This window comes from Cylas formicarius, unplaced genomic scaffold (genome assembly GCF_029955315.1).
Source record: "Cylas formicarius isolate icCylForm1 unplaced genomic scaffold, icCylForm1.1 PGA_scaffold_1__22_contigs__length_36826433, whole genome shotgun sequence".
NCBI lineage: Eukaryota > Metazoa > Arthropoda > Insecta > Coleoptera > Brentidae > Cylas > Cylas formicarius.
Genome location: NW_026844264.1, coordinates 30,739,311 through 30,767,291, shown reverse-complemented (window position 1 = coordinate 30,767,291; position 27,981 = coordinate 30,739,311). Strand labels below are relative to the sequence as shown.

At 32.9% G+C, this 27,981-nt stretch overlaps 8 protein-coding genes across 9 annotated transcripts in view; 4 read left to right on the top strand and 4 right to left on the bottom strand.

The window, feature by feature from the left end:
• LOC132697068 (larval cuticle protein LCP-17-like) lies at positions 1–3,834 on the bottom strand. The gene is made up of 4 exons (XM_060662332.1): positions 3,731–3,834; positions 2,192–2,307; positions 350–467; positions 1–296 (listed from the first exon to the last, which is right to left on the bottom strand). Exons 1-4 carry the CDS (start codon positions 3,740–3,742, stop codon positions 159–161), a joined length of 384 nt encoding a protein of 127 aa, XP_060518315.1. The 5' UTR covers positions 3,743–3,834; the 3' UTR covers positions 1–158.
• The window catches only part of LOC132697063 (protein PALS2), a 66,599-nt gene continuing 40,010 nt past the window's right edge, over positions 1,393–27,981 (top strand). The window contains exons 1-2 of one of the 2 annotated variants that reach the window (XM_060662323.1): positions 1,393–1,402; positions 17,836–17,999. In XM_060662323.1, coding sequence (XP_060518306.1) covers positions 17,885–17,999 — 115 coding nt within the window. In that variant the 5' untranslated portion in view covers positions 1,393–1,402; positions 17,836–17,884. Of the gene's footprint in view, positions 1,403–17,835; positions 18,000–24,531; positions 24,552–27,981 lie in introns of those variants that run through there. The other variant, XM_060662324.1, reaches the window with a different exon arrangement.
• Positions 5,505–9,753, bottom strand: LOC132696330 (ATP-dependent RNA helicase DHX33). Its single transcript, XM_060661090.1, has 6 exons — positions 9,127–9,753; positions 8,830–9,075; positions 8,528–8,712; positions 8,206–8,475; positions 6,464–7,259; positions 5,505–5,784 (listed from the first exon to the last, which is right to left on the bottom strand). The coding sequence occupies exons 1-6, from the start codon at positions 9,538–9,540 to the stop codon at positions 5,584–5,586; spliced, it is 2,112 nt and encodes a 703-aa protein (XP_060517073.1). The 5' UTR covers positions 9,541–9,753; the 3' UTR covers positions 5,505–5,583.
• LOC132696926 (uncharacterized) lies at positions 9,889–11,109 on the top strand. The gene is made up of 2 exons (XM_060662070.1): positions 9,889–10,372; positions 10,619–11,109. Exons 1-2 carry the CDS (start codon positions 9,964–9,966, stop codon positions 11,056–11,058), a joined length of 849 nt encoding a protein of 282 aa, XP_060518053.1. The 5' UTR covers positions 9,889–9,963; the 3' UTR covers positions 11,059–11,109.
• LOC132696927 (ADP-ribosylation factor-like protein 2-binding protein) lies at positions 11,230–12,734 on the top strand. Its single transcript, XM_060662071.1, has 4 exons — positions 11,230–11,500; positions 11,550–11,856; positions 12,321–12,417; positions 12,471–12,734. The coding sequence occupies exons 1-4, from the start codon at positions 11,482–11,484 to the stop codon at positions 12,540–12,542; spliced, it is 495 nt and encodes a 164-aa protein (XP_060518054.1). The 5' UTR covers positions 11,230–11,481; the 3' UTR covers positions 12,543–12,734.
• Positions 12,571–15,754, bottom strand: LOC132696925 (nuclear pore complex protein Nup93). Its single transcript, XM_060662069.1, has 10 exons — positions 15,504–15,754; positions 15,266–15,446; positions 14,927–15,217; positions 14,733–14,875; positions 14,130–14,649; positions 13,833–14,046; positions 13,313–13,683; positions 13,018–13,254; positions 12,765–12,968; positions 12,571–12,710 (listed from the first exon to the last, which is right to left on the bottom strand). The coding sequence occupies exons 1-10, from the start codon at positions 15,665–15,667 to the stop codon at positions 12,591–12,593; spliced, it is 2,445 nt and encodes an 814-aa protein (XP_060518052.1). The 5' UTR covers positions 15,668–15,754; the 3' UTR covers positions 12,571–12,590.
• Positions 21,160–24,228, top strand: LOC132697066 (uncharacterized). The gene is made up of 2 exons (XM_060662328.1): positions 21,160–23,683; positions 24,208–24,228. The coding sequence occupies exon 1, from the start codon at positions 21,827–21,829 to the stop codon at positions 22,865–22,867; it is 1,041 nt and encodes a 346-aa protein (XP_060518311.1). The 5' UTR covers positions 21,160–21,826; the 3' UTR covers positions 22,868–23,683; positions 24,208–24,228.
• Positions 25,941–26,810, bottom strand: LOC132697069 (tenecin-1). Its single transcript, XM_060662333.1, has 2 exons — positions 26,623–26,810; positions 25,941–26,176 (listed from the first exon to the last, which is right to left on the bottom strand). Exons 1-2 carry the CDS (start codon positions 26,726–26,728, stop codon positions 26,025–26,027), a joined length of 258 nt encoding a protein of 85 aa, XP_060518316.1. The 5' UTR covers positions 26,729–26,810; the 3' UTR covers positions 25,941–26,024.

Here is a 27,981-nt window from a genome sequence, read left to right as displayed (position 1 = left end):
TGTAGAAATAATACAAACAAATTAAACTAAAAATGATTTTTATAATGATCTATTTAAACTATCGTGTAATGTACGATAATTATTATTAACACGACACACCTTAAAGCACATTTTAAGGTCGTTAATATAAAAAGTGGTATGACCGTTCACCGTTACGTTCAGTTTTCTTTCGGTGGTGGGTGTTCCGCAATATATTTTAAAGCTTTTAAAATGGCTTCCGGTATTGGAGGTATAGTAGGCAAGTGAGGTCCCTGAGGCTGAAATCCATTTTCATCGGCAACGTAAGTGAGTTCAATCTGAAAATTCAAAAAAAGTAGAAAACATTTTAGAAAAAAAAATTGCCACGCACCTGTTGATTGTCGTCGGATGGGTAGCTATATCTCCCTTGTACAGACTTGAAAACATTATCCGATCCTACTACCAGTTTGCCTGTCTCTTCAGCGGATATCCCACCGCTGGTTTCATAACTTAAAAATTTTTTTTTGATAATTCCAAGGCGAATAGGGATGCCGTTACTAGTGATAGAATAGTACATCCCAAATGAGTTTGCCCTTGAGAACCATTATAATCCATATTACTAAACTTCTACTATCATGTGACCTCTTTCGATGTTTTATATAGAATTCACACAAAAATTTTTGCTCCACCGTTGTTGAATTATACGGGGTGTGTTCAAAAAGTAAAGTGACTTTTCAGTTTTATCACAAAGTATTCGCTTATTTATTATTATTGTCCCCTTCAAAGTATTTCCCCCAAGATATAATACACTTGTACGAACTTTTTCTTCAATCCTCGAAGCACTTCTGGTGAGCACTTTCGGATGTTGCCTTGAATTCTTTCAGCGATTTTTTCTTCATCAACTCAATCTTTTCCAACCTTCGTTTCTTGAGTTTTTGGAAAAGGAAAAAGTTGCAGGGGGTCATATCCGATGAATATGGAGGCTGAGGCATGATTGTGGTTTTGTTTTTGACCAATAAATTAGACACAAGCAACGATGAGTGAGCAGGTGGATTATCGTGGTGCAAAATCCATTAATTATTTTCCCACAATACCGAACGTTTTCTTCGGATTGCTTCTCGCAAACAGCGCATAACTTCAAAATAATACCCTTTATTGACCTTACGACCTTGTGGTAAGAACTCTTGATGTACTACGCCACGATAATCAAAGAAAACAGTAAGCAAACACTTAACATTTGATCGAACCTGACGTGTTTTTTTCGTCTTGGCTCTTCCATTGGGACGACTAGGCTTTGGTTACGCCATTATAACTATATGCCCATAATTCGTCACCAGTTTAGACCTTTTTGAGCATATCAAAATCATCATTTTGCTGCTACACAGTTGTCCCAAAAACTTTGGAAAAAATGCATGGCAAGAGCCAATAGAGATGCCGACGTCTTCAGCCACTTTTCTAATAGTGCTTCGACAATTTTTCATCACCATTTGTTTCATTTCTTTAACGCTTTCATCAGTTAATGACGTGCTGGTCATCGTCGCCATTTTGGAACAACTTGAACCACTTATAAATTTTTTTTTTGCTCAAAGTAGATTCACCATATACCGTTTTCAATATTTTAAGTGTTTTGCAGCATTGTATTCGAACGCTTTTGTCTCACAAAAAAAGTAAACGTGCAAATTGGTTGAAACTGTGAACATATGTTAGTTACTCGTCTTACTTTTTGAACACACCTCGTAACCCCAGTTTTTGGAATAAAACGCCCTACTTTTTTTGTACTACCTAATAGTGATAAAATGGTCCTTTCAATGATATAGCTCAGTCGCTACCTTTTGTTTGACAAAATGTAAATTAAATTAATCTATCGTAATCCATTTTTACCGTTTTAATAAAGCATAAAAAAGTGCTCCAATAATTCTAATACATATAATTTTATCCCAAGAAATACAAGAGGTCATACGAAAAGTTAAATACGAATGTTGTAGCGACCTATTTGTTTAAAATTTGCTTAAATGGAAAATGTTGGAAAATTGTCGACAATTTTCAGAATTCTTTTTAAATTCTTTTTAATAAGTAAGTGAAATTTTAAAATTTTGTACTATTTCTCATTAATAACAGCAGTTTTTTATTTTCTAAAAATAATTAAAATTTTATTTAAAAGCCAATTGGGTTTTTATTCTAATTAAATAGATAAAGCGCTGTTTTGAAATTCTTGAATAAATAAATTTCTTACGAGTATTGATAGCCATCCGGAGATATGTCGTTAGCCGATTTAAGGGTTTGGGCTAATTTCGGATCAGCTTGTTGAGGAAGGGCCAAGGTGGCGCAAATCAAACCACAGACAACTGCCTGAAATAGAACATAATACTAGTTCATTGCACTTAGCACTTAACAAGAGCTCTTATTAAATAGAACTTTATTTTCTGCGCAATATTCATGTGATTATTTCGAATATGGCGACTCGACGAGGAAATTGGAAATAAACATTAAATATAGTCGTTGGCCATGTAATATAATCGATATATTGTTGCGATCAAAGTCGTTTTCCAAATCAGTTTCAATAAAAATGCAAATACACGACGTGTAGATCATCGGACGATTGCAAAATTAACACAATCAAAATTCAAAAATATGCAGATATGCAGTCTAGGAAATACGGCTCGGCATAATTCGTTGGATCATCGCTTCGTAACCGACTAGGATGAAATAAAAAATATTATACGTTTAACTGTGGTTTAATATTAAAAATATACTTTAATAGTATAATATCTTCCTGATTGACCAAAAATCAATGTTAATTGATATACATAAAACCAGAAAGTAAAAAATTATCCATTTTTAATATATATGACATTAAAATTTAACATTGAAGTTTTGGCGCATGAGTAAGAATCACTTGAGAAGGGCTTAGAAGTTATATATTTTTGATTTTAGTATTAAATCTACCATAAGAAATAGTGGCGAATGAACAGACAATCCTACTATAAAATAATTAATACAACTTAATTGAAATTTTAAGGTTAAAAATGTATTACTTGGAGGAATTAATTTTTCACTATTTCCACCATATTTAACATATGGACTTATAGTTTATAGGGCAGTGTTAAATACTCATTTTAAAAAGTAGATACTAAAAATAAGATACAATAAAAATAAAAGAGAGTAAAATTTTGGATCCAACCCAACTAAATGATAACTTTTCTACTTAAGCCCGAAGATTCACATATTAGTAAGCAATTTTTAAAATGTATGTATTTAAAAATTTACAAATCTTCTCGATTCCTTCTGCGTCCGTTGTTGATGAATAGAACATGCTGACATTTCGCCAATCATCTTGTTGGCTTCTTCAGAGCTAAACTGAACTGAAGAATTGGAGAAGATGATTGGTCAAACGTCATCAACAACCGACACCGGAGGAGTCCAGAATATTTGTAAGTAGTAGTAGTAGTAGTTTCTTTAAATAAATTAGCTAGTTTTATGACTCTGTCCTTTTTTTTGCTTTGTTATATTTACATTTCTAGATCATTTATATATTCAGTAACATAATTTTTTTGTTATTTTTAATTTTCAGCGGTTTTCCTTAGTTTTGCTGTTCTAAAATGGACCTCAAATGGAATTGATAAACAAATTTGATTTAGTATTGGGTTATTTTTATAATTTAAATTATTAAAAGCATAAATTCTAAACTGTACCTGTTGTACTGTATTATTTTGTCTAAAAACAATAATGAAAATATTAAGCGAGTATCTTGATTAAACTTTTTTTGACTTACCAATTTAAACATTTTGTGGTTTGCTGATCGAAACACAGATCAATTTCTAAAATTGGGAAACCGAATGTGCCACTTATATGAAGACGATCCCCACCTATAGAGGTAGATTTAAAAAGAACCCATTCCAAACTTGCGTATATGATTTTGGATGCAAATTTTTTTGTGCAATATCGATATGGAGTCTCGTTTACTAGACATCTTTCAAGCCGTTGCACAATTTGATGGCGTTTGCTGTACCACTTCGTCTTTCATTACAACGGACGTTGTTTCAAATTTAAATGATTTGACCTCTGATGTACTCATCTCGTAATACAAAAACAATGTATTTCCAATGCCTGACACATTTGAATTGTGATTGATTGTGATATTTTCAATAAATAACCGATTTTCGTAGCCAATATATATATTAATTGGTTTGCATTAGCAAGTAAATATTTCATCAGAATCCGTTAATAGTATTTTTCGTAGGATGAGAGTTTTATATTAAAAATTAGAAAATTATTGTTTTAAGGGAGAAAGCCTAATAAAGATTGTAGAGGTATTATATACAACATACATATATACAAAGTCATCAGTAACTGATCGTAGAAAAATTACATATGCGAATGTGCTTGGTCAAATTTTTAAGTTGATGCTTTTTACTACAATATAAACTAAGATAAATGCTGATGAGTTTTTATCCAAGAAATGACTGTCATCAATTGCGGTTTAATGGAGCTATAGTAATAAACTCTCTCCTTGAGAATCCGTTGATAGTATTTTTTCGTGGGATGAGGGTTCCACATTCAAAATTGGAAAGTTACAGTTTTTAAGGGAGAAAGCTTAATAAAGACTGTGGAGGTATTATATACAACATACATACATACAAAGTCATCTGTAAGTGATCGAAAAAAATGTACATATGCGAATGTTCGGGGCCAAATTTTTAAGTTGATGCTGTTTTACTAGAATATAAACTAAGTATCCTATTTTTTAATTTAATTTAATTTTTAAGTTTATGCTTTTTTGCTAGAAAATAAACTAAGTACCTTATTAACATCATGATATTATATAGCCCATAGAATATATATTATCTTCTAGCATCAAGCGCAGTGATGGCGGCTTTTAATCTGTACATTTATTTTTTAAATTTTGACACATGCTCTGAATGAAATTTTGAAACACAATGGTTTGGTAATTCTTGTCTCAGTAAGCTAATAATAATTATTCATAAATTTCATAAAAATAAGTTAAAACGATGCTCATCATAAAATTGACGACTATGAAAATAAATTAATAAGAATCTTACCTACTACCCCCCTGTTTCGGAAACTTATATAGTCTGCTACAGTGGACTAGATAGTAGCTTTCTATTTAGTACCTATTTAATAAGTTTAAATAACGATAAACAAAAAGAGTGATCCTGACCGTCTGAGAGTGATATGTGACGTAGCTCGTCTCTCAATCCAGATATTTAGTATAAGTTATATTGTTCTGTGATAGGAATATCCCTTTTCTGGCGAAATTAATCGAAGTTTTAACCATCCTTACTGATCCGTGGTTAAGTTTAAGACGTTGCCGCAACAATGTTGCTACGTGGGTTCAGTAAATTAAAAACTTATGTAAAGTGACGTCAGATGTAATATAAAAAATCCATAATTTTTCCATTTATTTTATTATACATTTTTTCGCCTTTTGAGATTTTGCACTCCAAAACCTTTTTTCTAGCTACTTTGGGATAAGAAAAAAAAGCGCGACATATTCCAAAACATTTTATTTAAATAACGATTTCCCGTATAACTTGGGTATTGGTACCCGTTTGAATTATTACAAAATATAAACAGAAAAACAACACTCTTTGCTAACATTTCAAGTCAACAATCTTTGCTATACCTAAAATTATGATTTCTAAGATAGTCTGGAGCAATTTCTCTCAACCATTCGCCTTCTATCGAGATAATGCCGCGCAGATAACACTTTGTCGATTGGACAACCTCCGTAAATACCACATAAGCAGGCTGCTGACCATGGAGTACTGAACTGGGATGGATCAAGGTAACTTGGCGCCTGTCCAACTAAAATTGTAATTGTAATATGTGGCAGACATATTATTTCCAGTTTCAATTTACATAGTTAAACAGTTAATTTTTTTGACTTAGGACTTAGTGAATCAAAATGATGACGCAAAAAGGAGCCAAAACGTCGACATTACTTTCAAGGCATTGATTAAGTTCAATAAACTAGATATTTTTTTTTTGCTTCTAAACTTTGCTTCTCTTTTCGCCATCATATCTGAAGACATTCAATCTGGGGGAGGTAGTTAAAGAATATTATTAAGAAAAAAATGTTTTCTCTGCGAGTCAAAGGGACATCGGATAAATTCTAAAGAAATCGATTTTTTTTGTGATGCATTATTAGCCATCTATTAAATTAAATTCCACCTACTAACCATTTACACGAATTATAATCTAGAAACTTTAACAACACCAAAATAAGTAAAAAAGTTCATATAAACTTATGCCCTAAAAGACTTTATTTGGAAGATACAGGCTGCTGAAAAATTTGGAAAAAATCGTTTTGTGCTATTTTTCTTCTAGATTTTGCTATCAAAATTGGTAAATTAACGAAATTAATTAATAACGTGAATTTATGTTAATTTAATTTGCAAACCTCGGATACTATTATTCAGAAGACAGTGTATACTACTGTATATCAATTTGTTTTATAAAATATTAAAAATTGGAAAGTACTTACTGTAACATATTGCCTATCCCTTTGAAGTTCTGCTACATTCATAAATAACCCCGTCAAAAGGCATTTACGCAACTGGTCTATTTGACTTCCGCATGATGAAATGTGCAAGTCAAAATTTTTGCAGATTTCTTCCAATTGCGACCGTACGTCCTGAACATACAAGATATTCCTAAAATTAATAAAATGTTCATGGCACCAATTTCTTTTCTTCTTTTGTCCGATTGTGTCAAATTCCCTGTATATATTGAGAAGCGTTATGTGATCTCCATAACCGGAACGAAATTTCTGCCTTACACTCTCCGCTTGATCCCTTTTGCTACGTGGCGTGGTCAATATGGACTCGCTTGACAACAACGCAATTACAGTTAAGGCCTCTTGTAAACAACCATATTGTTCGGCGGACAATAAAATTTTACTAAATTTAGGATCAAGTGGAAACCGTGCCATTTTTTTCCCCAGGGAAGTCAGAGCAATTGAATCGATATCTTCAATGGCCCCCAACAGCTTCAATTGTTCGAACGCTGCTTGGATACTGTCTTTCGGCGGCTTGTCCAAAAAATCAAAATGAAGCATGTGAATATCCAACGCTAATAATTGTAAGGCCACTGAATTTAGATTGGCCCTCTGTATTTCGGGAATGCTCGTTGGTTTCATCAGTTCAAACTGGGATCTGGTGTATATGCGATAACAAAAACCTTCAGATTGTCTGCCAGCCCTACCACTACGCTGCCAGGCTTGTTCCTGAGATATTCTTTGAATTTTAAGTAATTCTAAACCAGTAGACGGATGAAAACTCCTAAAATATAATACAGATTTATTACAAAGAAGGGAGAACCTGCAAGATATAATATATTTAGATTTAGATATAATTTACCTGCATTTTGAAAAAGATTTTGACATAGTCCCTCTGGCAAGGCTTTTTTACAAACTACAGGACTATAATATGAGGAAAATGCTGGGATGGATCAAGGACTAACTTTCATGTAGAACATTCCACAAATTTTGATTTACGGCTAATAATTTACTGGCCTCGATGTCAGTTAATGTTAATAATATTTGTTAATAATAATAGTGTGTGCTGTGCATTTGAACTTTATGATATACCCTTGTCCACCCTGTTTAAGAAAGTTAAAAGAAAGTGCCTTGCAGAAAATTAAAAAAAGATTTTTTAAACATATTATAATTATAAATAAAGGGAATATTCTATTTAATTCTAGTTAATTTCATTTCTATTCTAAATTTACTTAGAAAGATGTCACGGTACTAATTTTACAGTGCCGTAACAATGTATTACTCTCTACAAGATGGCGGTACATAATACAAAAAGTTAAACGTTAAAAGTTTTAACGCACAAAATGCAGATCCGTATTTAAAAAACCGAAGGTGCTTTGCATGTCACAGATAAAATTTAACTAACTAAGTGGCCATTCTATAAACTTTTGTACTGAACTCTGTCACAGACTTTCACCCCAAAAATTTATAACAAACCGTGTTGTAAATAAGTGGAACAGTTTATCAGATGACATTGTGACTGCACCTACCCTGAATAGCTTTAAGAATAGACTTGATAATTTTGTAAACAGACAGGGAATGCAGTGCCAACATTTGACTTCGGTATATAGTGTATACGCATATACTAAGGTGGTTTTACCGGCTGTGCCGCCTACCGCCTAATAGTATTATAATAAATTACAATAATAATAACCTTTATGTTGCGTTTTAGAAATACTGATGAAACACACCTGGATTTGACCATTCCGCCATCAATAACATATTTAATACCACTGATAGTAACACTTGTTTCTGCAATATTGGTGCTTATAACAACTTTACGGGTACCACTTGGGGTCGGCTGAAACACCGCCATCTGCTGGCTGTTAGGTTGTGCTGCATATAAAGTACAAACTCGAACTGGTGGACCTTCTACATCTGGATCCTTTGCTAAGAGTCTGATTTGATGAGCACAAGCCTCTATTTCCTCCTGCCCGGTAAGAAATATTAGAACATCATGACTATAATAACAAAATTAGGATTTGATATTAATTTTTTTTTAACTGGGTTTACTTGGCTGGTGCTTCTTGATGAATTTTGAAAAATGTTGCTACACAACTTGTTTGGTAATCATCATGCGGTTTTACTGTATAAAAAATATTTACTGGGTAGGTGCGCCCCTCTAGGTAAGCGGCTTGACAGTTATTAAAATACCTTGAAAAATGATCCACATCCATTGTTGCAGACATAATAATTATCTAAAATTAATTTCAAATAGCTTCTTCAAAAACTTTCATTTCTGGATAAAAAAAAATATGACTCTATTAAAAAATTCTTTTATGTGAAACTGAAACAAACAAATTCAATTTATTTACTTTAAGTGGTGGATGGTTCCTTTCCGCTCTAATTTTCTGTGCCGATTTTACTACACCAAAAAGAATATCAGTATGAATTGTCCTCTCATGAGCTTCATCTAATATAACAACATTATAATCCAATAACAACCTATCCAACATTGCCTCCCTCAACAACATACCATCTGTCAGATACTTTATTTTTGTTTTTTTTGAGGTCACATCTTCAAATCTCACACTGTAACCAACAACATCTCCAACAGACATCTATAAACATGATAGAATTAGTCATTAAATAAAACTTAAAAAAAAAATTACCCCATTTCCATGTTCAAGAGCAACTCTCATTGCAATGCTTATAGCTGCAACCCTTCTCGGTTGTGTAACTGCTATTTTACCATTCTCTTGCAATCGAGCCGAATATATGTACTGAGGAATCTGTGTGGTTTTACCGCTGCCCGTCTCTCCTATTATTATCAATGTTTTATGTCGTTTAATAATTTCAAGGAGTTTATTTCTCTTCTCAAAAATTGGAAGGTTCCGTCGTTGGTCTTGAATACTTATTTTGGGTAGAGAATTTCCATTAGCAAAGAAGTTAGCATTTCTATGAAAATTATCACTCAATTTAATTTTTTTGGGTGAAGGTCCATTCTTATTGAACAGTATTGGCACAGGATTTAGTTTCAAAGAGATTTTGGATTGATTTATGTTGTATTTTGAACTGCAATCCATTATAGTTTAAGGTTATCAGATCCGAATTCTGTTTTACTTATGTACTAAAATAATTTTAGCGGGATCTATGTCTCAACTAGGTTCATTTATCCAGTAGCCTTGCAACACTTAAAACAATATTTTAAAAAAGAGCATACTAAAACATATCCGCTTAGAATTGCCTCAAATACTTGGGAAAATAACCACAAAACTATAGAACAGTTTCTTCTTCTTCTTTTTTTCCAGTGTTGCGCAAATTTGCTGTGATCAATCGCCCATTATCTGGGCATTTTACATTGATTAGCAGTCAGTTGATGGCGTTAATACCAATTAATGTTTGACAAGTAGATTCAGCTTCGACAACCAGCACTCGTTCTATGACTCTGTTGTGGTTTTTTATGTGACAACAAAATATTAACATCATGTTAGCCAATATTTGGTAAAATGAGTTTGAATCAAATAGGTTTAGTTGCTTACGATAACAGTAGTAGTGAAAATGAAACTGATGATGAATCAATTGGATCAGAAAATATCATTAAGGAAAAAACAGTTGACCAGGATTCTGTAAATTGTAGTGGGGACATGGCACCAAATGAGTTTTTCCATAATAGTATTAATAAAACATCGCCAACCCTTGAATCAGATATTACAACAAAAATTGCTCATTTACCTGAATGCAGAAATTTCTCAACACCTAATTTGGAACTAAATGATAAATTGGAAGAATTTATTCCTACAATTAAGTCTATGAAGGATAAAAATAAGGTTAAAATAATGATACCATCCCTTTCAGAATTTAAAGATGTAGGGGAAGAGGAGCCTGGAAGGAAGCGTATCAAACCTTCTGAAAAAGGTAGTAGTTTACTTAAAATACTTCCTCCAATAAAAACAACTCCAGTAACATTAACAAGCTTTGTACCCAACTCGATAAGTAAAAAAGCCATAACTCAAAAAACCAGTACTCTGATACCAGACTCTGTGAAAAAAACCATCAGTAAAAAGTATTTGCAGCAAACAATGACTGCAAGTTCTTTAAAAGAAGTTGAGGAGACTGATAGTGATGAAGGTGATGGTGAATTAATAGATCAAAATATTTCAGATGAAGAAATGTGGGAAAAAATTTGTGGAAAATCTAAAACACAGACAAAAAGAGATCATACCTCCATACATAGACCAGATGTACCTGAACCCGTAATTAAAATTGCGCCAGAACCAAACAATCCATTAGATGCCCTTGACAATAAAGCATTTAAAGAACTGGTAGGAAAAACTAAACGTCCAATGGGCAATATAAAGTTAATTGATATAAATGAAGAAGAGATTCTACCAGATAAAGAATTATGGATGACAAAGTCATTGACTGATCCAGAAATGTCACCCAAAGCACAAGTTGGAGATGCTGTAGATCCAACCAAAAGGCGAAAGCATCATATTACTTATCTAGCACAACAAGCAAAAGCAAATGAACAGGAGTTGAAAAGTGCCTGGGCGGCTGGAAAAAATAATAGAATAATGAGTAGAGCAAAGTATGGTTTTTAAATATGTTGTATGTTTGTGTATACAAAATAATTACTGTTAATTTGTAAATAATGGTTGTTTTTCTTTGGTTCTCGCATTACACACATTTCTTTGGTTCTTAATATATCAAACCCTATGCGCCTTCCTATGTATAAGAAGATAATTATTTGCGACTATTGAAATAGGGGTGGGCGCATTCATTTTTTTTTATCTGATATTTGTAATTGATTTAGTAGAACAAATAATTCACCTCATGCGATGAAAGGTTTATAATTATCTTGGAGTCCAAAATAATCAACTCCTTAAATACCTGAATAAGGTAGTTAGACCATCCTGTATAACATGTGGAATGTTGTCATTGTCTTGTTTCTATGGAAATTAAATTGCCTTGTGCATAGATAGGATTATAGATTAGCTGCTTTAAACGTGACGTCAAAAAAAGTAATGATGGCTTTAGTTAAAAGTATGGTGTGGTGTGTATAAAGGCACATAAAGAAATTAAGATTTTTTAGGAAGTGAATCAATATACTTTGAAGATGACCATGTTGAAATTTCAAATTATTGTGTGGATCGCACAGAGCAAAATTTTGCAAACATCATCGGGTGCATCGAAGATACTCTCATTAGCGAGAACTTTCTAAAAATCCAGGCAAAGTTTATGGAAACCTACTGGAAAGAATTTTCAGACGATGAAGAAAATAAACTGATTTATACGGATATATTTCACAAATATTTGATCACTGTTGAGGTCTATATAGAAAACGAGTTAGTAAAATGCGTTCCCACATTTTGTATGGCAGAGTTTGAAAAAGAAGTCCAGTGAGTATAAATGGTATATTCTGATTTAATGCCAAATTAATATCGCTTCGAGTTACAGCCTATTCTAGTAACCTACAGGATCTATACTTCAGAGGGTATTAAAAGAAAATTGAGTAAAAATAGGCTGTTGTTTCGGGATTATAGATTTGTTTTGCGTGATTTCCGGTCGCCATAGCAAAACTATTTCGAAAATACTTCTCACATATACAAGGTGTAACATATTTAATATAAGTTTAAATTGGAAACAAAGCAACAAGCCCTTTCATCAGTTATGTTATAGAGTTTTTATTCTTTAAGCTAAGACTACGAAAAAAAAATCATTAAATTTTGAAAATTATTGATTGTGTATAGTAAGTCATATAAGAATTATGATTAAAAAAATGTTGTTATGATTTGTCATCAAAAATTTGATTCACCGTCTTTGTTGCGGGTATATTATATTTGGAAGTCTTCTATACTTTCAGACTAAGATCAAATGAGTTAGATCCTGGAATTCGCGAAATTCTGTGTACCTTTTGGGATTTTGAAAAGTTTAAGAGTATGTTCTTGGAATACAAAAAAGTAAGTTAAAAATATTGTCCATAGTTTGCGTTATGCATTATTAATACTTTTAGGTAAAGGAGGGTCGAAGTATTGATTTCTCACCAGATATTGTAATAACAAAATGTGGAATTATAAATGAATAGTGATTTATTTTAAAAGTACTTAGTATACAAAGTAATAAAAATAATAATTTAATGCATTAATATTTCCATTTGCACCAAACGACTATTAGTATCCCCTGGCATTCTGTATGGCAACATTCCAGCAAAATTCGTTATAACTTTCGCTTGTGCTCGTAAATGCGCCATTTGCTAAAATAAAATTGATGTTAGTAATATTAGATTTTTATATATAAATATTTGTACATTTTCAACAGAATTATCCTGATAACGTGGTATATACTCAATATTGCCTTTGATTTTCTGATATTGGGCGAATAACATATTCATGGTTGCTAATAATACATCGGGAATCACTTTGCTGACGTCGGCCGTTAAAGCTTTAAAGCTTTGAACCTTATCAATAATTTCTTCATTCCTGAATGGAATGAGCTGAAGATCACTTAAAACCTTAAATTTAAAAATTAAAAAAAAACTAATAAAATACTAATTTATTCACCTTAAGAGCTTGTGGATACTCTTTGGCATGATATAAGTTAAAGAAGATCAAAAGTTCTTTAAGTTTCAAAAAGGAAATCATCAGACTAGACGAACAATTATATCCTTCTCTACAGAATCTATCAGCAAACACTACAGCTTTCTCTTGAAGTCTGCCTCTAAGTGTTCCCTCTTCGTTTTCTAAGTGAACCACCTGAGACAGCATGCTGCACAAATAGTTTAATATTTCTTCTTGATTCTGTGAAAAAAAAAAAAACTTCGACAAAGACCTATAAAAACATAGGATTATTCCTTACATTAGCAATGTCATAAACATTGATGGCCTCTTCGCACAAGCCCTTCTTTACAAGATTGTCCCCAATCAGTTGAGCAACACTGTCAGCAGTAACATTGTTGTCAGTAAACTGATCAATAAGACCCTTTATTCTAATCCCATTGCTTTGTACTCTACCCAAAATTTTTTCATACTGCTTAGTTTCTATTGCCAGATCGGCAACACATACTTTAAAAAGATTCTGACCGTCTAAATTAGTATAATTTCTTAGGTGATAGAAATAGTGAAGTGCCTCGTCGAGACAATTTAGCTCAAATGCACGTACATAAAGCATGATTAGGCGAGCTAAGTTTAAACGTCTAGCAGGTTTTGGATCAGCAGGATCTATAAAAACTAAAAAAAAATATTGTACAGTAAAATATGTTAAACAATTTATTATAATGTGAAGAATTATTTGAACTATATTTTGCGACAATAAAGTGTGATAATCTATCTGTACTTTGCATCTATGACATAAGAGTAAATCAAGCAACAATACTTACTAAGAGGAGCGCTGGTATCATGTGGTCCTGCAATCATATAAACTTCATTTAAAGCTAGAGCCATGTGAACACTGTGGACTTTAAATCTTTCGATCCTAGTCAAAAACTCTATTGCAGCCTCAAACTGCCCTGTTAGCATCAGTACTTGAAAATAAAGATGTGGTTGATTGAAGGCATCATAATGAATTTCACCATATTCTTCTAAGACTAATTGCTAAAATGAAATTTTCACTACAATATCTTTATATTTAACTTGAATCCATTTAATCGTCAAAATATACTGTTTTAAGTGCTTACCTGCAAATCATTATATTTTACATGGTCATCCTTATTAGAATCCACACAAACCAAACTCAGTTTCAGCCAAAGATAATCATCGGCAGTTCTTGCAACCTCTGAATGTTCATCAACAACATCACAACAACCCAGAACTGACCAAATAATTCTTTTAAATGGGTCCGTTTCATTCCTGACAAACCTTCTGTATGAAAACTTTATGCTATCCTCCAGTTTTGCAATTTCAGGACTATTGGGATTATTCATTTTAGCTTCAAGAATGCTAACAACGTCGCGGTACTCAGAGAAATAGCTTTTTTTAAGACAATATAAAGCTGCTGATAGATCTCCTGAGCGCAAACAATAATATACCATGGGCCACAGTGGACGATCATCTATGGAGCCGTCCCTTAAGCCCAAATATTCACCTTGTAGTCTCAGGCCTACAAAACCCCTAACCAAGGAATATGTGCCGGGAATTCCTCCACGTACTGCTTGAGCTAAATTTTCGGTAACCATATTGTTCATATATGTTTTGTACCTGAAATTTATAAAATAAAATGACATGCAAAATTTGGTTACCATTACCATGTTTCTGAGTTTGAAAGAATTATAAGCTATTACCTATCTTCAAGATATTTCTTGCCCTGTTGAACTAAGGCTTCAATTGTACCTTTGCCATTTCTTAAGTTAACAGGATCTTCAGACTGTGGAAATGATGGTACTTTCACCATATATTTGACAATTTCCCACATGTCTTTCACTTTCTATAAAATTTTTGCATAAGCAAATTAAATCTAAAATAAGAAAAAACTTACAGCATCCTTAAATTGATTAGCTACATCCAAAAACATTTGAACAAGATTAGGTTTTGGTACTCCCGTAACAATGGCTTTGTTATATTCCATAATTTTAGAAGCATATATTGTTTCAATAGGACCTAATTGCCCAATTGGAATGGACGGTTTTTCCATTATTATGCTCTGATGTTTTCCAATTTCAATGGGCAAACCGGATCGACCACCTAAAGCACTTAGTATCTTCCTTTTTTGTTGCTTCCATTCGCCAGATTGGTGTTCCCATGCATTTTCAGAAGTAGACTTTAACATCTAACACAGACAGTTTAGTTTCAAAATAACAATAATCATAATGTTTACCTCACTGTATCCTGAGTCAAATGCTTCGAGAATCTTGTTTCTAATTTCGTTTTGCAATAAACTGGGTACATCTAAGTCATCGACAGGTTGAATAGGTTCAAATGTTCGTTTTGTACTAATTGATTCCAATTTTTGAACAATTTTCGGTAGATCTATCCCTTTTGAACCCAATAGTAAATTACTACAAACAGCAAATGCAATTTTTTTCTAACTCTTTGAAGTATGGAATGCAACTTACGCTTGAATGTCCTTAGACCCAGTTTGGGCAACTCGGGTATACAAATCATTAGAAGCGTCTAATACTTGTTTGAGTGATCTTTCTACTTTTGGAAGTTCCGTAGTTCCTTCGAGATCATTAGTTAATTTTTCGGCCTCGCGTAAGAGGTCTGAAAAGTCCGTCATCTTTTAAATTTTAAAAATTTAACAATTCACAACCGCGAAAATCGGCCTTTCCGTTACTAGGTTAGGACAATAAACATAACATTTATTCTCTAACCGCAGAATAGAAAAATGTTTCGTCATGTCCTTAACGCTTTGGATGGTAAGTAATAGTAGCATTAAAGCAAATTTAAACAAACAATTAAATTACCAATTACCATTAACAATAAAATATACCTTTTCAATGTAGTAATCTACAAAGATTTACATCTTTAGCCTAAAAGTTATGTAAAATAATTTGCTGGAAAAAAAGAATCTTATAACTAACTCTCGACCTTATCCACCAAATTAATATTAACAGAAAAACGTAAGGCTCCTTTCTTTTCTTCGAAAATATAAAATAATTTCAAACAGGATTGTGGGTACTGAGAACGCACGGTGTCAGCTAACAAATGAAATTGCAAAAATCCTAGGAAAAACATTAAAACAATTACATACAATACATTACAATACAATTATATCAATAATTTCTTAGTATAAAAACCTCAAAACGCAAAAGTTGATAAAGAAGAAAGTGAGTCATTTCCGGCAGAGTTCGGTATGCCACAGGGAACGGTCCTTGTCCCAAAGTTGTTAACCAATTATTCGAATTGGAATAAAACCTACAGAAAAGTAGCAGTAGCTATTTAAGAATTTGAGAAGTGCTTAATAAACGAGTGACTTAGGAAAAAAAAACATCCGATTGCTCCCAAATCCGTGTATTAAATGTCCGCAGTGACTCGGATTCGTGATAAAATAACACTTAGTTGATCATTCACTTGTTCTAACATCTGAAAAAGCATCTAAAAAAATTTTCTGCTAAAAAAATAATTAAAATTATCCTTTAAAATGCCCTTCATCTAACTAGTTCTAACTAGATATATGATCATATATGAAATTGAAAGTTAAGTGTTGCTATGAGAAGCGCGGACTTCGTTATGCATTATGGCAAAACTTAGAAACATGTTGCTTTTATTAGTCCCAAGATCTATAATGTTCTTGCCATATAACTATGCCTATGACTATGTTGACAGCACATTAACTCATGAAGCAACCATGTCAACAAATTTTGAGAAGGTTCATTTAACATGCGGATGCGTGAGATTTAAAATCTCGTTTTTAGCCAGTGACCTGGCCGAATTCGACAACCAACATGGCCAATTCGTTAAATGTTCTTGTAAGACGAAATAAGTGTTTGGAACTCGCTGTTTTGAAAGAAAATGATGCAAAGTGCATTCGATTCTCTCCGAACATCGCATCAATTTTTACTGTAGTAGGGCTATTGTATTATTTAATAGCTATAAGGTTTTTCATTCATTCATTCTGCTTTCGGTTAGTGACGACCTGTGTGGTCGTTACGTGAAGGCAGTATGTAGGTTAAGTTAGGAGGCTCTACCTCAACATCGCCTTTTGTATTATTATCATTATTAAGTTGAAAATTTTAATAAATCCAAGAAGAACATAAATCAATGGATATATGAGAATAGTTTTATGCTCGCTATTCTATTGGTAATTCCAGAGAAAAATTATTATAATTTTTTTAATTTTAAGGAATTAGTTTTAAGAAAATGTTTTCTGTTACAGGGTTAGGCTTTCTTTTTAAAGCACACTAACCTTTTCGCTAATTTGTGTTACAATTATAAATTGTACAACATAAAAATAGTGTAACAGTGTCCGTTTCCTCTTTAGTGCACCCACATTTATTTTTTAATTTTTAAGGCCCTGTGGCTCGATTACTTTCTATTACGATCCGCAATACATTATGAGCAGCCACACGCCACCCACATATTTATCAAAACCAATACTGAAATAACGTTTCGCGCCTAGTAAATTTGAAATGCTTATACAAGCATGCGTTATTAATTTTCATTGATGACAAAATTATATCTAATGTTCTCACAATGGAATTAAATTAATCCCGTTCACTGTGGGTGGGTTAATGCCCAGGACACGGCCGACGAATATCGATTGTTTTAAAGAAAAATGTTTTTCTTTAAAACAAGCGCATATATAAGTGCCGCAGACGAAAACTATAATTGGCTACGTTTGCGGTTTTATCGATAACGTTGACGTGGGTTGTTTCGACCTCCCTTTAGCTGTCGTCGATTATATAACTAAGTTTGTATTTATTCTATTTAGTTGCGGCCGAGGTCTTCCACGCGCTTTCGCACCCTCGTCCTATCGAAGGAACAAAAATAGAAAATGGTTCGTGCAAGTTTCAGATGGTGCAGGCCAGAGTCGGTTCGATTTTCAGTCAAGCGGTGTCATGCCTCATCTAGTGCCAAAGGCACGTCTGCACTAGCTCGATCAACTTTAGGTAAGAATCAATTGTTTAACGGCCACACAATTGTAAAGCTCCTCTATAAAACTGTGTTGCATAAACAACCTATTAAAAATAAACGTGCTTTTAACCCAATTATAATACATAATGAACAAAAAATAAGTGATGCCAAGAAAAAAAAAGCTATATCCTTGTACTATGTTTATACAAGTCAATAACATTTAATGGTCTAAATAATACAACAATGAACGCTCTATATAAGCAACTTCTCTGTAAGTAACCTCTATATAAGCAATTTTTTTTAGTTCAAATGTTTCATAAAAGCAACTTACTTTTTAAACCTAAATTATAAATTATAATGCTGAACAAATATATAATTGCGACAAAACTAACGTTACAAATTTTGGAAAATGCCCTGCTGGAAGAAATGCAATGAAGGAGAGGGAAATCGAAATCTCCTCGTTGCTTAAAAAAAAAATGGATTTGCAGTATATTGCAAATCACCCAAAAATACTTGGAAAACTTATACATTTTTTGTGCGACTGGTATAATAATATATTCATACCTTCAGTAACTCAGCACTTGGAACCTAAAAACCTTCCCGTAAAATCCCTTGTCTTAGTAGATAATGCCACTTGGCATGGGTCTGGGAATAAGTTTACTAGTAACTCGAATTTCAATGTTATGTTTTCCCCCACTGCAACCACTAGATCAAAATGACATAAAATCTCGAAAACAACGCTATTGCAAACATCTATTTGCACGTCTTGCAGTCTTAGATGCAGCAGATGGAATAGTTTCAGCACTGAAAAATATATATTTGAAAGGTGTCGTTTATTTAGTGGTGCAGGCATGGAATGAAATTCCCGTGTCAGTAAAAAAAAATCATTTAAATTTCTTTTTCGTCAAGTAATGAAATTCAATACAACATTCCTTGGGATCACTTTTCAGAAGAGGTAATTGGACGATACTGAAATTATGGAATGGGCAAGTATAATAAGCGAGGCAAGTCGTCTCTTTAACTTAGAAGAAAATCCTGTGAAGTGTAACTACTCCTCTTGCAGAAAATGAAAAAACGTCGGATGACTCCAATAAAAACATCAATGATAAATTATTTTAATTTGGTTAATTTGGTGATAGAACGGGCAAAAGAACATGACCTACTTAGGAATGAGGTTTGTTTGTTCCAAAGAAGAAGAGAAAAAGCTATCGTGGAGAAATATATGTAATTGTTTTGTTTTTGATTGTTGTGTTGTAAATTCTTCCGGGTTTTACTCCGCGTCTGGTCTGGCTGGCTCCAAGTGGAGGTAGTCCTCTGCTGACAACGTTTCGGCAAGATCTCACTTGCCATTTTCAAGTCGGGTCGTTCTGCTTTTCGTCTGAACTCGGCTTGAACTGACGAGAAGCAGAACGACCCGACTTGAAAATGGCAAGTGAGATCTTGCCGAAACGTTGTCAGCAGAGGACTACCTCCACTTGGAGCCAGCCAGACCAGACGCAGAGTAAAACCCGGAAGAATTTACAACACACATGTAAGACCCGCGGAAGCCTAAAACAAAACCTATATATTAAAAGGTAAAAGAAATAAGTAAAAATATTTTCCGGACGGTAAGTATTTTTATACTCCTTTTATCCCTTCAAGCAATTTTTTCCAATAGAAACTTTCTTTTTGAAACTGGTTCAAATGAATCGCTTATATAGAGCGTTCACTGTATTATAATTCCTTATTTATATGTGTATGTCATTCTGTACTTAATTTTTTGTTTACTGTTGCTGTTGCTACTTTCATTAGCATTTGTTGTAGGCGATGCGAACACTCGCATCTGTGAAGAGTCACATAAATCAACATACATCTGATTTTATAACTCAAATAATACAAAAAATGCAAATATTTTAATTCCTTATTTCTATTTCTACGTCATTCTGTAGCTAGTTCCTGCTTGACTATTGCTATTTTCATCAGCATTTGTTATAGTTATATCTTACACTCGAATCTGCGAGCCTTATTCAACCTGCATTTTAAAGCTATTCAGTATATTATACATTACACTATAAAATCATTTATATAGCCGTTACATTAGTTTCCTTAAGCACGGGTTTATGTGCTGTTAAACTATATGTCTCTATTTTCATCAATTGTAAGGGGAATATTTCCAAAGTGGCCAACCTAAGTGGTCATTAAATTTTATTACCAGTTTTTAGGGCCTAAAATTATTCTAGCTGTTGTTGGGGATGAACCCACATTTTTAGGTCTTCTTTAACTCAAGTTGTGACAGGCGTTCAATGCATTTGCAAAAGTTTTATTGTTACTCTGGAAGGGCGTCTTTCTCTCCCTCTAAATTAATCTATTTCGATGGGAATGGGAGTATCGCACAACATAACTAGATGAACTAACCGTATTTACACGACTTACAATAAGTTAACTTATGTCCAATTGCCCTTAACATAGTCAATCTCATAATGCAGAACGAAATTTTGACACATTTTTTGGTCCTTCGAGCTGGATTCAAGTTATCGCGATTTTGATAATTAATAAGCCAGAAAAATGTCGCTTTTAGATAATTTATTTTACTTTTAATGGATAGGAACCTTATTATAATGTTCCCAATGAACTAGCCTGAACTAAAACAATTTAAATTAAAGTACAAGAAGCGTTTAATTATTAAATTATAATTTACTTTCTTTAGATAGCCATGATGTTTTTTCTTTTTGATATAAAAAATGCTATGGTCTCTTTCTTAATGCTGAAAAACTTGGTGATCCTAGCCGTATTCCATAGACATAATGACTGTCAACGGTCCCGAGAGTGACAGGTAGATGAACCTGCGCGTTAGTGTTAGTGCCTTGTGCCATTTGTTGGCAAAATTCGTAGTTGAAAATAGGTAGCGTTGGTGAAATTATTACTGAGAAATGGATCATTAAAACTCGTACACTCGTTTTATTTAAAAAAAGAAATACCTACCTGGCAAAATAATGAGATGAAAAAGGATAATATCACTTTGAAAGAAGGAGGGAGGACAGTGAATTGAGAAATATTAAGCTAGTAAAAAGCTGATAACACAATAGAGCGTCTTATTATTTCTCTGGATTCCAATTAATAAATTATAAATATTAATTAATAAATATTTATTAATAAATATTTATTAATAAATATATATTACTATTTACAAAACTTCTGCATTCCTTCTGAGTTGGTTAGTTGGTTAAGTTACTTTGGTTGCTTATAGATTTCTATAGATTCTCGCATTTTCGGTTTATAGAAGAATAAAATTTGATGTCCGGTTTCGGGATTGTGTTCTGCAATTCCTGACGAGTTTATTTGTCGTAGTCTTTTTCATCTTCTTTGAGCCTAGTTGATATTTTTCGTCCGGTCTCTACAATGTATTCTTTGCCGCATATACATGGAATGCTATAAACTCTCGGTATCTCGAAAGGAATTTTGTCGTTGACGGATCGAAGATGTTGAGAAATTTTTGACAAGCGGCAAATCTAGTTTTGACGTTATATTTCATAAGAACACAGACAACAGTGGCAAGTGTGGGGTTGCTTTAAACAGTCTTTGGATGGTTGTGGTGAAGTGGATGTTGCGATAGAACGCTTAATAATAATAATAATAATGATGATGATGATGATGATGATAATAATAATAATAATAATAAAAATAAAATCAGAACAATGCTAAGGCTAATATAGAAACTAAACTGCAAAACAGGGTGATAAAAATATTAAAAACGGAACTAAACGGAAAAAACAAAATTAATGCTGTAAACACATGGGCGGTACCGGTAATCACGTACACGTTTGGTGTATTAAAATGGTCTAACACTGACTTGGAGAGGCTGAACAGGAAAATAAGGACCCTCATGACAGAGCATAGAATTCACCATCCTAAGGCATGCACTGAAAGGCTATACTTACCAAGATCGACGGGCGGAAGAGGATTGGCTGACCTCAACATACTGCATAGGCGTCAAGTAAATCAGTTAAAGAAGTTCTTCCACCGTAAAAAAGATACTTCGACGTTGCATAAGCTCGCTTGTCAGTCGGATAGATACTTAGCTGTAGATCTCAGAAAAAATGAAATAAAAGAGATACCAACACTTGATGAGGTAAAAGAGAAGTGGTTGAGTAAGCGCCTTCATGGAAAATATCCATCTAGTTTAAAAACTGCTGGGAGCGAATCAACAAATTGGTTAGTTAAGGGGCAGCTATTCGCTGAAACTGAAGGATTTATCACAGCTATTCAGGATGAAAGCATAGCGACTAGGAATTATAAGAAGTATGTCCAAAAGATCAGAATAGATGATGATAAATGTCGTATGTGTGGACGGGTGCCAGAGACCATCGAACATGTAACAGCAGGATGTCAAACGCTAGCTCCGTCTGAATACACCAAAAGGCACAACTTAACAGCAAATATTGTACACCAAGAACTAGCAATGCTATGCAACCTAGGAGAGGGAAAATACAGTCCATATTTTAAATACATACCTGCTCCAGTTCTTGAGAACGAAAATTATCGGCTATACTGGGATACACCTATAGTAACAGATAAACCAATAGCCAGCAATAGACCAGAAATTATTCTGCTGGATAAGGCTAATAAAAAGGCGTATTTCATCGACATCTCACATCCCTCGGACCACAACCTGGAACAGAAAGAGAGAGAAAAAATTAATAAGTATTACGACTTGGCAGAGGAATATAAAAAAATACTCACCCTAAAAGCAGTACATGTTATCCCTGTAATTATATCGGCCACTGGGCTAGTTACCAAGAAGTTTGCAGGATACCTGGAAAGACTGAATATAACGAATAAAACCATCGTTACAAAAATGCAAAAGTCCGTAATACTTGAAACTTGCAAAATGGTCCGAAAGACCCTGAATATCCCGGAGACATAAACCTTCCCCCCCCCCCCCCAACTTTAGTGACTGGTTAATAAACCCCACTAAAGCTGCTACCCTAATAAGGAGAAAAAAAAAAGTAATAATCATTAATATTATATTTATTATTATAATAAACTAAATATAGTGACGCCGCTGTCACATTACTTTCATTCACCAAACTCGTCTCTTAATTGTATGCAAATTAGTGTGACCCCAATTTAGGAACTAACCGAGGTGTGTAGGTCTTAAAAACTCGTGTACGGATATAACCTCTAGCATTAAGAAATTTTCTATTCCTTTTTTTCCTACCTGCGCATATCCTGCCAAGTGTTCCTCACTCAGTCAGTACTACGCATAATGTAAGTATCTGAAATGTTCTTCTGTATTTTCTTTTTGATTCATTATTTTAAAAATTCACTCATGATTGGTACTTTTCCCGTATTTCTAGTGCTCTAGAACGTATAAATATGGAAATAAGACGTTGTGTGAACAATCCGAAATAACTTTTGTTATACCTATGCTTGTTATTATATCTACAGTGGTGTCGTAGTAAAGCAAATGTAGATCGCGTTAATGTTGGTGTTAAAATGGGCGACCAAGACAAGTACTGGGCTCCCAATACTGTTTGTTCCATTTGCGTTGAAGTATTAAGAAAGTGGCAAAATCATCATATGAAACTTGGCTTGATGAAGCGGTTTCTTAAAGCCCGAGACAAAAGTGGACTGTGTTTTATATATTTGTGCCAGAAATTTCCTGCCATATCTGATGCCAAGATAAAAAGAAATATTTTTGTTGGGAACAACGCCTGGGTTTCATTTAAAAAGGTACTTGGTAAGTTTCTTGTTAACTCTATGGACGAAAACTACGAAAGTATTGCTCAAAATATACATTTTCATCGTCTAGGTTCTAATATGAGTCTGAAACAGCATTTGTTGTTTTCACTTTTTTTTTAACTAGTATTCCACTCTAAACAAATAAAAAATAAATTATTTTAGAAATATCTTTTTTTTCTTTAATTTTTGCAAAAAAAAACCTTACATGATACAAATATTAATAGAATTAATTAATATAATTTTTGAAATCAACCTACTAAGATTATATAAAATCATTCAAAAAGTTTAATTTTGTATTTATCTAACAACGAAGGATGACCTTTCAGAGGATTCTATCACTAAAGCGAATTATATTTTCATGAAAGCCTCTAGCTGAGCTATCAATCTAGTCCTATTTTATGTCGCGACCTTTAGAAATTCAGGTAATTTTATACAGGTGGATACGTGGAACGTAACCCAACCCCCCACCCTCGCTATCAGCGCATCGTCGCGTGATTTCAGCAGTTTTTCTGTGGCTTTCAGGCCGTTTACGTAATCCGCCCCTGCATGCGCTCCCTGCTCTCCCTGTATCATAGCAACGTCCCTCCGCGCTAGACGAAAGGAAGGCGTAACATTTTATCTCTATGTGGGACTACGACGCTCGACGTCGGATGAGAAGAAGTAGCCGTAATTAAATGAGCTCGCGAGGTATACGCGTATCACTAAAACGCTCCGGCGACGATGTGTTCATCGTTTTTATTTAACCGGCAATTGAAAAATTAAGTACCGAAAGGTGACAATAATGGTTCGGTTCGGTAATGATGGGGTACACGAGAGGCTCGAATTGTTGGTCAGTCTGAGAGAAATGAACATGCAAATAAAAAACGGTGAGTTTTGTGTGGTCGGAAAATTTTTAACACTGAATATGTAAATCTGTTTAAACTATGCGAACTATAGCAAAATTAATTTTATTGTTGGACTGTAATAACGATTAAAATACTTTTAAACTTCTAGTAACTAATTAAATTGTAACCGATCTGCAAGAAAATACAATTTAATAAAATATTTAAATTATAAAAGTACCCATATACATACCTTTGAATAATATTTAAATTTATATTAAAAGAAAAGTTAAATTTATGCCCTTATTTCGTCAATGTTCGTTTCTGCAATAATTCAAAAAATATATGTATTTTTAAAAATGTGTAGTTTATAATCCTAGAAGTCGCTTTTGGTCAGCAGATAAATAATTGAATAATTTCTGGAATTCAAATTTTTTTTGGTTTAAGGATCGACAGTTATTTAGTTGTGATTTATAAATTTTAAATTACATTTATTTTTAAATAAAACAATGTAATTAGTTTAACATAATCAAAATACAACACGAATCTAAGTTTTAGTTTAAAGCACTTAAACGACTTTATTTCAAAATTTTTTACATTTGAAACAATGGTAGCTACATGGTTTTGCGCAAAAATACAAAGTGTCCAACTGACAATTGGGAAACAACAAACGCAGCATTATTTACTATTTTTTGGATTCTTCAATTCATCAACAAACATCGCCTAGTCACGTCGGTCGGCAGAGAATAACATTTTTCTTAAAGTAAGTCCCAAGTTCATTTTCCTCTTAAAAAGGAGCCCAATACATTTAACCAAAAAACAAAAGGTAAAGAAAAAATAAACACTGATTGAGATCACAGGTTGTTAGTATATATAGCAACCTTTCCATTTATCCCATGCATATAGTGACTTAACAGTATAATGAAGAATATACAAGTTAAACTATTTTTTTTATCCACGGTATGTTAAAAATTTCAAAACTAACCAAAATCAAAAAAATGTTAACTTGTTTTAAATACTAAAGCAGGTTAGTGACTATTGTTTAACAGGGTTATTCTTTCCTAAAATAATATTTTAAAAGCATGTCCTAATCTAAAATGTACTTGTTGCTTCGATAGAGCAGCTTTAAGCTAGACCGCGCCACGAGAGAATAAGTATTTTATTAATTGTCAATTACTTTCACTTTTGATTGATAACGTCATATTATTATTATTGTCATTAATTATAATGCGCTTATAGAAATAGAAACAGTCCATCAACAATTTTTTTATTGCTACTAGCGTGAATCATTAAGCGTTAATGAGTCTTTGTCTTTCACCATTATTTACTTATCTATGAAAAGCTGGAAATGAAAGTTCCAAAAATGATATGCGGATTCTACATTCTTCCGCTCACTACCTTATCGTGATAATGTTATTGTTGTAATAACAGATGTGAATCAAAATGAAGAAATTGGGTGAAAATAACAATTTATTCAATAGTGAAATAAGTAATAACAACAAAAAAGCATTGATAAACTCAACGACAAACGCAGATGCGCTTTCCGTTACAGTAACCTCCCGACCTCCCTTTGTACAAGCAGTGTAGGCCACAAGCTGCGTCATTTAGCTTAATTCCCTTAGCTTCGACGCTGAGGACATCGCAGGTAACCCTTTTAACTCGAACGTGTTCTGAAAAAAAAACGTTATTGTAATGCTTCCAAAATTTAAATATACTTAAAAAATGACGTCATAGTTATCAAAATTCAGTTTCAAAATTTAAAGGCCGTATTTTTGCGATTCTTCGTTTATAATAGTTATAATTATTAGTAGTATAATCTAATTAAAGAAAATAATAATAATTAATGATCTTGTGTATAATATAACGTGGTAGAAAATATATTATAAAATAGTGAAACATATTTGCACAAGTTTACTAAGAATTATTAACTAATTTAAAAATATTACGTTTATAGATTTTTACATAAAATTCGTAATACACCTGTTATTTGTTTTTTTTCTTCATCATATTAACTTTTTATATTAAAATTAGTCGAAAATCCATAATATTTTCTAGCAAACGTTAACTTTGAAGAACTAAGAATTTAAAAAATAATATTTTGCTTGTACATACATACCTTGGTTAGTGTCGTCTAAGAATTCTTCATCGACGGGAGCCGCGTTCGAAAGACCCGCTACGAAGACGATCACCACAGCGAAACAAAACACAAACGTGTACTTCATATCGAAATTCTATTAACGGGTTTAGACTTGACACCGTATTGCTTATCAATGCTTTGCAAATTGTGCAGACGTTAAGACCGTCTCGTCTTTTATACTGATTATAAACAATACACAACGATTTAGATAAAGAAAGCGTTAACGGGTAAATACCGAAGCCTGTGTTCGAGGGGACTCACAATTTCCATGGCGCTTGCCACCGAAGATGGAGAAGATTTTTTTTGTCCTTGCGAGACCTGCTTTTGATTACCAGTTTGTTTGTGTCATTGTGGGATTCTTTGAAGAATGTAGTGTGAGCGGTACGTGCACCAAGTGGTTGTTGCCTTAAAATGTTGTAGTCCTTTGTTTGAAAAATTACATTTTCATTTACCATTTCTCTTAGAAAATTTCTGGTCTTTGTGTTTATTTAATGATTTTCACCATTTTTTGGTAACTCAAATTTAAATTTGCCGACCCGTACATACCTAAGACAATTTTATTTTATAAATATCATTTTGTGTTTGGTGATAAATATTATTGTCAAAAAACTTCACAATCTGAAATCTTGATATTTTTATTTAATCGAGAAGGTAATTTCCATTTTATTTCACGAACAGCGTCCATTTTTGCAATTAAACTTAGTCAAAAAGCACATTTCAATCATAGGTTTGCCTGATTAAGTAACAAGCATAAAAGTAACTAATTAAATTGTAACTAATTTTGAAGAAAATACAATAAAATAAAACATTTAAATTATGAAAGTACTCATATACATTATGAAGCCCTTGAAAATTATTTAAATTAATAGAAAAGTTAAATTAATTCCCTTATTTCGTCAATATTCGTTTCTGCAATAATTTAAAAAAAAATTGTAGTTTATCAATCCTAATAGGAAGTCGCTTTTGGTCAGCCGTTAAACAATTGAATAATTTTCTGGATAGATTTTTTTTTTGGTTTATAAATGTTGTTAATGTTATGGTATAATTAGTTTAACATAAAAAATATTTCACTTGTACGATAAATAATTGTACACAAATGTAAGTTTTTACTTAAAGCACTGAGCACATATTTAGTGGCTCATATATTTTTTGGTGTTTTATTTTTGTAATTCTATATACCGCATTGAATCACAAAACGACTTTTTTTCAACATTTTTTACATTTGAAATAATGGTAGTGCTATAGGTTTTGCTCAAAAATACGTAGTGTTCAACTGACAATTGGGTAACAGCACACACAGCATTATTTACCATCTTTTTTGGATTCCTCAATTCATCA

Bases quoted from the DNA above. Each gene is read 5' to 3' on its own strand.
- LOC132697068 (XM_060662332.1), bottom strand. The intron at 468-2,191 runs GTAAGAAATTTA...AAAATTTTTAAG, and splicing joins CCGGATGGCTATCAATACTC to TTATGAAACCAGCGGTGGGA. The intron at 297-349 runs GTGCGTGGCAAT...TTGAATTTTCAG, and splicing joins CATCCGACGACAATCAACAG to ATTGAACTCACTTACGTTGC.
- LOC132696330 (XM_060661090.1), bottom strand. From the start codon at position 9,540: ATGGATTGCAGTTCAAAATACAACATAAATCAATCCAAAATCTCTTTG. The intron at 8,713-8,829 runs GTAAATAAATTG...AATTAATTTTAG, and splicing joins GGAACCATCCACCACTTAAA to ATAATTATTATGTCTGCAAC. The intron at 8,476-8,527 runs GTAAACCCAGTT...TTGTTATTATAG, and splicing joins CATCAAGAAGCACCAGCCAA to TCATGATGTTCTAATATTTC.
- LOC132696926 (XM_060662070.1), top strand. From the start codon at position 9,964: ATGAGTTTGAATCAAATAGGTTTAGTTGCTTACGATAACAGTAGTAGT. The intron at 10,373-10,618 runs GTAGTAGTTTAC...AAAATATTTCAG, and splicing joins TATCAAACCTTCTGAAAAAG to ATGAAGAAATGTGGGAAAAA.
- LOC132696927 (XM_060662071.1), top strand. The intron at 11,857-12,320 runs GTGAGTATAAAT...CTATACTTTCAG, and splicing joins GAGTTTGAAAAAGAAGTCCA to ACTAAGATCAAATGAGTTAG. The intron at 12,418-12,470 runs GTAAGTTAAAAA...TAATACTTTTAG, and splicing joins TGTTCTTGGAATACAAAAAA to GTAAAGGAGGGTCGAAGTAT.
- LOC132696925 (XM_060662069.1), bottom strand. From the start codon at position 15,667: ATGACGGACTTTTCAGACCTCTTACGCGAGGCCGAAAAATTAACTAAT. The intron at 14,047-14,129 runs GTAAGCACTTAA...ATTTCATTTTAG, and splicing joins TAAAATATAATGATTTGCAG to CAATTAGTCTTAGAAGAATA. The intron at 13,255-13,312 runs GTAAGGAATAAT...TTTTTTTCACAG, and splicing joins ATGTTTATGACATTGCTAAT to AATCAAGAAGAAATATTAAA.
- LOC132697066 (XM_060662328.1), top strand. From the start codon at position 21,827: ATGACAGAGCATAGAATTCACCATCCTAAGGCATGCACTGAAAGGCTA.
- LOC132697069 (XM_060662333.1), bottom strand. From the start codon at position 26,728: ATGAAGTACACGTTTGTGTTTTGTTTCGCTGTGGTGATCGTCTTCGTA. The intron at 26,177-26,622 runs GTATGTATGTAC...TTTTTTTTTCAG, and splicing joins CTTAGACGACACTAACCAAG to AACACGTTCGAGTTAAAAGG.